The 9,121-nt window shown below is 39.8% G+C and overlaps 3 protein-coding genes across 3 annotated transcripts; 2 read left to right on the top strand and 1 right to left on the bottom strand.

Moving 5' to 3' along the window:
• The first annotated feature begins 256 nt into the window (after window positions 1–256).
• On the top strand, window positions 257–1,903 carry K441DRAFT_705962 (putative sorting nexin-4). Its single transcript, XM_067653629.1, has 2 exons — window positions 257–485; window positions 548–1,903. Exons 1-2 carry the CDS (start codon window positions 357–359, stop codon window positions 1,682–1,684), a joined length of 1,266 nt encoding a protein of 421 aa, XP_067503133.1. The 5' UTR covers window positions 257–356; the 3' UTR covers window positions 1,685–1,903.
• Window positions 1,904–2,416: 513 nt separating this feature from the next.
• K441DRAFT_637591 (uncharacterized protein) lies at window positions 2,417–3,297 on the bottom strand. The gene is made up of 2 exons (XM_067646513.1): window positions 3,084–3,297; window positions 2,417–3,014 (listed from the first exon to the last, which is right to left on the bottom strand). The coding sequence occupies exons 1-2, from the start codon at window positions 3,129–3,131 to the stop codon at window positions 2,757–2,759; spliced, it is 306 nt and encodes a 101-aa protein (XP_067503134.1). The 5' UTR covers window positions 3,132–3,297; the 3' UTR covers window positions 2,417–2,756.
• Window positions 3,298–3,338: 41 nt separating this feature from the next.
• Window positions 3,339–3,891, top strand: K441DRAFT_660969 (uncharacterized protein). The gene is made up of 2 exons (XM_067648798.1): window positions 3,339–3,405; window positions 3,469–3,891. Coding segments are annotated over exons 1-2 (279 nt in total). The 5' UTR covers window positions 3,339–3,404; the 3' UTR covers window positions 3,747–3,891.
• The last annotated feature ends 5,230 nt before the right edge of the window (window positions 3,892–9,121 follow it).

The following is a 9,121-nucleotide window of genomic DNA, read 5'->3' on the forward strand; positions in this document are numbered from 1 at the left end:
GTTCCGCATGTTATTACATTTCCCCTATATATACTACGTAGTCTATATAGGCCGACCTAGGATCTATATTAGATATTAGGCAATAAATAAATATTAATTAATTAAGTAAAATGACTTATAGCTTTTTAAATATAGGGCGATAGTAAAGTAATAAATAGTGTTATGTATAAGTATAGAAAAGTTATTTAAAAAGGTACGGATTCAGTAAATTTCTATAGTTAATGATGGTTTCTAACATTTGATTATCCTTCTCTGAAGCGACTGTAACCGCAAGCGACGGAAACGAAGGCGCCAACTTCGTCATCCCAGCCTCAGAGCACAATCCAGCCATATCACCCAACAACTCCTCAAGGAACATGGAGGGACATGCTGATTATGATACGGAGAATTTCAGTGAGGGGCTGTTAGAGTGCACCGTCGACAGGCCGCAGAAGGAGCTGGATGGCACCAAAGATGCCTACATATCCTATCTTGTTTCCACAAGAGTAATTCTTACCAACAGCCCCGCTACCTCTGAAGAAGCCACTGAATACTTACCAATCGATAGTCCGACTTCCAATCTTTTCAGCGACCCGAGTTCTCTGTAAGAAGACGCTTCACTGACTTCGTGTTTTTGTTCAAAACGCTATGCCGAGAGTACCCTCAATGCGCTGTACCTCCACTCCCAGACAAACACAAGATGGAATACGTTCGCGGGGACAGATTTGGGCCCGACTTCACGCACAGAAGAGCACACTCTCTACACCGCTTTCTCAAGCGCCTCACTCTCCATCCGGTCCTCCGTCGTGCTGCGTTGCTCATACTCTTTCTCGAAAGTTCAGACTGGAATCAAACAATGAAAGGTCGGCCATTACGCGGCGCATCGATGTCTGAACAAAGCAATGGCGGTGTCTTTGATAACCTCACTGATACCTTTCTGAACGCATTCACTAAGGTGCATAAACCGGATAAGCGCTTCATTGAGGTACGAGAGAAAGCCGATAAGCTAGACGAAGACCTGGGGAACGTGGAGAAAGTTACAGCGCGGGTCGCTCGCCGGCAAGCGGACCTAGAGACAGACTACAGTGATCTAGCGACGCAATGCCAAAAGCTGATAAATTTGGAGCCGGGCGTTGAGGGTTCGCTAACTTCGTTTGCGTCAAGCGTAGAGACAACATCGCAGGGATTGAAGACGCTGAAAGAGCATACAGATCAAAACTATCTTGGCTCGTTACGAGATATGGAGGCATATATCGTTGCTGTGAAAGCTTTACTCAAGACCCGCGAACAGAAACAGCTTGACTTCGAGGCTCTAACTGACTATCTCACCAAAGCTGCTAGTGACCGCGACAACCTTGCATCACAGACAGGCTTGAGTGGCTTAGGTGCCAGTGGGTTCTTACGAAGTAAAATTGAAGACGTTAGAGGTGTAGACCATGAGCAGTCCCGTCGCCAACGTGTACGTAAGCTTGAGATTGAGATTGAGCGACTCACGCGTGAGGTTGAAAGTGCCAAAAAGGCTACTGAGGCGTTCGACGAGCAGACAGTCAAAGAGGTTGCGGACTTTGAGCGCATCAAGGCTGTCGAGTTTAAGGATACCCTGGGTGATCTCGCTGATGCTCACATTGAGTTCTTCCATGGCACTATTGAGACATGGGAGAAGTTCATACAAGATATGGAAAAGGAAGGTGTTGCAGTGGTGTAGTCACCAACACAATTGGAGTCATATTCTGTCTCGAGGGTGAGAGGTGTATGGCGTTGTGGTTCGACCTGCTTTGATTAGGTAGTTCAACTATATTCAATGTTTACACCTTTTATGACTAAGGGCGTGTTCGGTTGCAATCTAGAGCTTTTTGAATCTGACGTTGATCCGTGCTTTTACCGGCGTCAATTAGTAGATAATTAGTGGCGCTTAATCTGGTAGTCGTACTCAATCTGAAATAAAGCCGACTGTTCGGTTGATCGTTTCGAAAAGGCCTTAGATAAGGCTTAAAACTACCTACTACCGATCCTTCATTACTAGCTCCTTATTCAGTGTCTTATTACTATATTGCTAACGACTGCTACCCCTTCTCCTGCCACTAATGCGCATATACTTGTAACGAGACTAGCCCAGTCCTTAGCATTCCTGCTTTACCTAAATTAGATGCCTCTTTGTAAATTAGTTTGTCCAAATTGCCAGGTATAAGGCCCCGCAAGCTTTGTTAGTGAAACTGATGGATCACACGGAGGTATGCAATTTTCAACATGACAACAGGTTTATGTATTCGCCCTGTTTCTAATTATATTTTCGAAGGATTATCTCCCTCACGGGATATAAGGACTGGCAACGCTCCGCATATAGCTTCATGTAGGGCTAGAAATTTTGAATAGTAGTAACCTGCTGCTGAGTTTCCTCAATACTTACTTCTAGTCCTCTCCTATGTCATTGTGCTCTGCCTCTGCGAGAAAGCGTTAAGTAATTGCCTTATGCTCAACGTAACGTATAGGGACATTCAAAGCTCTCTTTGACTAATTTCCTAGACTAGACAGTCCTAGGCCCTGGAAACTGCATGGAATTGTAGTTAAAGACTCGAGATCATCCACCCGGAAGCTTAATTGATCTTCCAACCACATTGGATTGGCTCATGACCTCGGGTTTGCACGTAGTTTAGCCGATCTACGTCAATGGCAAGCGTTTGTTGCTCCAGGCACAACAGCCATTTTTTAGTAAGTTTATACATGATAATTTCCCAAGTATCCGAATCATCTCTGCAATAGTACTCTTCTTTATCCTCTCAAATCCTGTCAAGTTTATCTGACCCTCTAAACGCCCTACTCACTGCATCCCTCCCCTCAGATAGCCCATGACCCAAATACCCATCGGAATGGGAAACCTTGACGGAGTAATGCAAGTGGACAAGGTCCTTGGCACGTATGAGGTCTGGATCGTCTGTGGACCGTGCCGCGGTACTAGATTGAGTAGAAAGATCTATACAGGATTTGGATATAAGACATGGACGTATGGAAATAAGACCAAGCGCAGCTACCGGGTCCTAGATGGCGTATAAGTGTAAGAATGATGGGGGTAGAGCGGGGAGGAAAGCAAGGGCAGGGGAGCACACGCAGACTCCAAGCGATGCAAGGTCTGAGAGGATCTCAGCAACTTGCATTTGAACCGATTTTCGGTTTATACATAGACCGATTGCAGGTTCAAAGGCGTATCGTTCGGAATCGGTATCAAGAAGAGAACGAAGTTTGGTGTGTTGAATGCCTCTGCCAAGGAAACCCCGCGCCTCCACGAATTAGTCGGTTGCAAATCGAACTGGAATCCTTGGCATGCAGATCCCAAAATTTTGCGCCCAACCTTACGTGTAAAACCGTGAGATAGCCCATTTTCCATATTCAACGCGCCTTATTGTCAACATAACTCCCTACCGTCAGTTAGTAAGTTGAAGCCGACGTCGCCCCGCTATTTACCCTATCTTAACGCGTTTCCTGGTGTTGTAGTGCCCGCGAAGAAGCCCGCGAAGAAGCCCGCGAAGCAGGCCTTAAAGTCAACGCCAGCAACGTTAATACCATTAGCAGCTCCTCCAGCTGGCAGTACTCGCTCTATTAGCAATACCCGCGCTTGTTCACGTACTGCTAGTGTCGTTCCTAAGGCTTCTGCTGTAAATAGGCATAATGCACCTTTTGCGGCTACGAGCAATCGTGGAAAACTAACCTGCTGCGTGCTTACCTATCTAGCCACAAGAAATATAAAGCCTTACTATTTGCAAAGGATTTAACTAAACTATAGCTAAAATAAAGTTAGATTACTGTTCTAGTACTTAGACCTATTGCTTATAAGGCCTTATAACTTAAATACGCTATAGTAGTATATATAAGAGGTCTGCCGTTTAACCACTATCAACAGGAATATATAAAAGCCGCCATTAAAGCTATATATCTAGGGCTAACTCTTCCTAATTGCAAGGACCTTGTAGGCGTCCTACTTATAGGCAAATATACTACTTTCCTAGTAATAACTATAGAAAATAGTATATTAACTTATACGTAGATTGCTATAAGACTATTAATAATAGTGTCCTTCTATATATTTCTGCTAGTACCTTACTTAATTATAACGGAATTACCTAGAAGGTACATATCCGATAAAATAGTAGGAGGTTTTATCTATATCCTATTTATGTTTTAGAAGACACAGTTAGACAGGTTAGGGGTAAAAGGTTTTACTAGCGTCTTGGAAGAAATATATAGGAAGCTAGTTCCCCTCTAGAGAAGAACTAGCAATTAGTCTCTAAATAAAAGAAGTTAAAAAGCATTTATCCTTTATTTATAAGGATTATTTTACCTTAACTTATCTTCTACTTACCTATAACTCTTATTCTACACTATTAATTAAATAATTATACGTTCTAGTTAGACTAGCCTCTTACAATTCTAATTACTCTTAATCCTTTACGGAAGGAACGTACGGCTATTAATTAATAATAACAGGCCATACCTCCTTACCCCTTAAAACGACGCCCCTACCGCAAAAGGCTTAGAGAGTCTCCTTAGAGGAGCGCATTCCCTCTTCCTATAAAGAAGCCACGGCTGGTCCGTCTAACCTTGCGAGACCCTTAGAAATAATTACCGCTAGGGAGTTATTAGAGCGGTTACTACGCAAGACCCTATAAAAAATAAAGGAGGATACGATTAAGATAAGTATATTAAGACTACTAAGAACAATTATAAGGATAATTAGGGGAAGTATAGACACCCTAGACACAAAGCGGACTTAAAGGGGTAACGCTATACTATATAGTAATATTAGAAAAACCTAAATTCCGCATAAAGGAACCTAATAAGTATTATAGTAATAGTCTCCAGAACTATAATTGTTTTATCCATTAATATAAAACTAAGTTTCGGCTAAATCCAAAATGTTACTCTAATAAGTATAATTAAACACTAATTACTTCTACCTTCCTATATAGCACTATTAAGAGTTTATAGATACGCTATGAGAAGAAACTTACTATACCCCTTAAATTTAGCAAACTTAAGTCCTGGTTAGTTAATTAGGTCTAAAACCCTACTAATTAAGGGATAGATTATAACCAGTAATACTATAACGCTAAATAGCAAGAAGGCTAGAGTATAGTTTAATTTATAAACTACTTAAAAGAACTAGAAGATAATATACCCTACTTAGATCTATAGGATGACTCTATATAACTTTACTAGCTACTCGCTAAGCTATAACTTAAGATTTAATAGGCTATATAAGAAAAGGGCGAAATTCCTACCTCTTAAGAAAAGCTTATCTCTAAAGCTACTTGGATTAAAAATGCTAAAAAGACTATTTAGGTAAGTAAAAGGAACGAGACGCTAATAATAAAGAGCGTAGGACTAGACCTAGCTTTAATAATAAGGGTAAATTCCAACCTAACCGCTCTGTAAAAGGATAATGTAAGTAGGCCTCGTAGCTCTAGAGTAACGCTAGTTAACTTTAAAATAATAATAGGCAGAGACCTAATCTATAGAAGGGGAACTGGGAGATACATACCTGTTATAACTGCGGCAAGAAGGGCTATATAAGCCGCTTCTACTGGTAAAATAAGTAAGAGTCGGCCTAATTAGGAAAAGAGACAGCCTAGTAAATCTTTACTCCCTTATACTAAGCTAGCAAAAGAAGAAGGGAGTAAACTGCCGTATAGTTATTCCTATCTCTATTTAAGTTAATAATAAATAGGTAATATAAGACTGCCTTATAAACAGCGGCGCGAGTATAGGGTTTATTTCTTAATTACTAGTAAAAGAATTAGATTTGGACCTTAGCGGCTTATAGGTATACACCGTTTAAAGTATTAAAGGCTACCGGATTCCATATTATAGGGAATGAACATTTCCCGTTACTAGCTAGGACCGCGACAGTCTATAAGATATATAGGAGATACGCTTCTGCGCTATAGAAATTAAGGGGTATAACCTTATTTTAGGCTACCTATAGCTTCGCCAAGTTAACCTAGACATTAATTAGCCTTTAGCCTTATATTAATACCAGAAGTCTTAATTACGTATTATAGTTAAGGATTAAGAGACTTTCCTAAGCTATATATAAGAAGAAGGGTAGGCATATACTATATATACCACTCTTAACCCCAAGAATAAAGACATAGGGTATTTATTTTTAGATGTCCGGCTATACGCAGTTAAGGAACTAAAGATTTTATAGGAATATATAGACCTAAAAGAGGTTTTTAATAAAGAGGCTGTATAAACCTCACTTAACCCTATATTAGTTAAGCATAAAATAGATATAGGGGATAAGTAACCTCCTTTCGGACTACTATATAACTTATTAGGATGAAGTTAAGGTGGTTATTCCTAACCGCGTTATCCCCATCGCGTCGCCTATATCACGTCGCCCATAACGCGTCGCCTTTATTATTACTACCCTTACTACTACCCTCATTGCGTTACCCTTATTACTGCCCAATAAAATTAAGGAAAAAAAAAGGAGCTCTTGCTGCACCCGGCCCAAAAAGACCAAAACCAACCAAAAGAACCCTAAAAAACACCCAGAGAATCCCCCTGAGATGCATGCATCGCAGGGGAGGCACACGTTAAACGACAGTAGCTCGCACTCGCGCGCGACCGCTAGAACTACGCCTAGCAATAGCCCTCTATAACAAAGACGGGCGAATACCATACTATAAAGCGGAAATACCTCTATTAAGAAGGCATTTAATAAAATATAAAGCCTATTAGACGCGTCTAGTATCTAAAATTATAGGGGAGTAACCGTTAGCTATAATAAACTAATATAGCTAGTAAAATAGCTCCGCCAGTCTAGCGAACCTTAGGCGCCCCTCTAGTAAACCCTTAATTAAATCCTCTAATAGCTAAGCAAAATTAAAAATAAGTATAACCCCCCCTTACCGGCGAACCGCACTTAGGCCGCTATAGCTACGCTTTTATAGCATAGGGAACCCACCCCCCTTAAGTTAATAACTAGGTATATAATTATAATATAACTAAATATAGAATAAGTAGAGGGGCTTAGGGGATAATTAGAAATAGAAGTCCTTATAAAGATACGTAAAGAGGTCTACAATACTATTATAGTCTAACACCTTAAGAGCGGAGATATTAGAGTTACCCTAAAGGACTAATAGGTAAAGGAACGAGCCGTAAGGGCAGGGGATAGGCTAGGAGAATATATTAGCATAAAAGTACTCCGCGAAAATTACCTAGTTAAGGTTCTAGCGGTTCCTATAAGCCTTAGGGTAAAAAAGGGACGCTAGGTGGACAACACAGTAATTATATAAGAGATAGTAAGATAAACGGAACGCCTTATACTAGGACTTAAAATCACCCAAATCTAATAGCTTTAATAGGAAAATGTAAACTAAGTATATAATAAAAATAATAAGAGGATATAAGGGTCGCCGGAGACTCGCTAGGGAGACACTGGATAAACGTATGGCTCCCTTATTGTTAGTATATATACACTAGGAATGCAAAAACTCTTTATTTAAAAAGGAATAATTATAAATAGCCTTATATATAACACAAGGCTCTATAACTATAGACTACGCCTAAAATAATACTATTGTTATATATAATAGGGACACACCTAATCTATATATGTAGTATAGGTGTGCTGCGGCCACTGTACAGGCCCCTATAATATGAGATATTGCTTAAATTAAGACTAAATAAAATGCGCGAACTGCTATTAAAGCACATATAAGGCGTAGGAGAGAGAAGACTATATTAAATATAGGAGACGGAAGGCAAGGGCTTAATAGCTGCGGGAATAACTATACGCTAGATTATATAAATGGAAATAATAGGCGATAAGCTAGGGGGACGTAGGCGCCTTCCTAGCGTTTCCTACCTTTAATACTAGAGGGCTAGGCTAGCTATCCCAAGCCTTAACGGGCTAGAAGCGATGCTGTGTGATATTACTAGACTAATTAGGGATATAAGGGTTATAGGGGATATAAGGGAGAGGACACCCTGTAGGAAGACCCCTATAGACAGTAATAGTAGGCTTAAGACTAGGACAATTAAGAATTAGACTTAATGCGGTAAATATAATATTCGCAGCCGACCTATAAAGGGTATATAGCCGACTAGTAAGAATAGGGGAAAAACCGGTAATAATAATAGATTTAGATATAGAAGCGCTAATAGGAACACAAGATACGGGAATAGAAAGCTCTATATAAAATAAGTAGTAACTAGGGTATAGACATAAGAGATAGAAGCTCTAAATATCCTAAAGAAAGTGGAAATAGAAGAAGTGAGGAATAAAGAAGAGTTAAAGGACCCTCGCTGGGGGTCCGCTACCTATCCATTATATAGTATAACTGCGGCAACATAAACCACCGCCTCGCAAGGCCCCTACTAGACAGTCTAGACCTAGAGAAATACTATATCCTTACTATATAAGAACCGTATTATAATACCTTTATATAATTGACATACTGCCCCTAAGGATTCTAGCTCCTATACGAACCAAAAGCAGCTATATACGTGTGCTTTATAATCAGTAAGGCTATTAGCCTGTTCTTATAGTTATAGCAGGCAGTTAACCTAGATATTATAGTTATAATAATCTAAATATATAGGGGACCGGTATAAATTATTAATGTGTATAACCCTAGGGTTAAAGGGGTCCTATAAATAGAGAATATTATATTAGTAATAAGCTTACTAGAAACCAAAGGTATAGAGTCTATCCTATTAGGAGATATAAACCTCTACTACCCGCGGTAAGGGGGTATCCATATTACTGCAGATTAATAGTTAGAGTGCCTACTAAGAGCTATAGATATCTGGGGCCTTAAGCTAGCCACCCCCTTAGGAGTAATTATATGGCAATAAGGCACCGCTAGAAGTATAATTGACCTTATATTTATAGACGAAGGCCTATACTAGAGACTTAAAAGGTGTAACCCCGAAGAAGAATGGGCACTTACCCTAGACTATATCCCTATCTAGATATAGCTAGACCTAGATATTAAAGCGCAACTAAATAGAAAAAGATATATAATAAGGAAGCTTAAAATAGATAGTTTCCTTAATACAGTTAAATAATAACTCTAAAACCTAGAAGAAATCCACCTAATACTAAATAAGCGAGGCTTATTAGCTACCCCTAAGG

Source organism: Cenococcum geophilum (genome assembly GCF_001692895.1).
Source record: "Cenococcum geophilum 1.58 unplaced genomic scaffold K441scaffold_25, whole genome shotgun sequence".
Classification (NCBI taxonomy): Eukaryota; Fungi; Ascomycota; class Dothideomycetes; order Gloniales; family Gloniaceae; genus Cenococcum; species Cenococcum geophilum.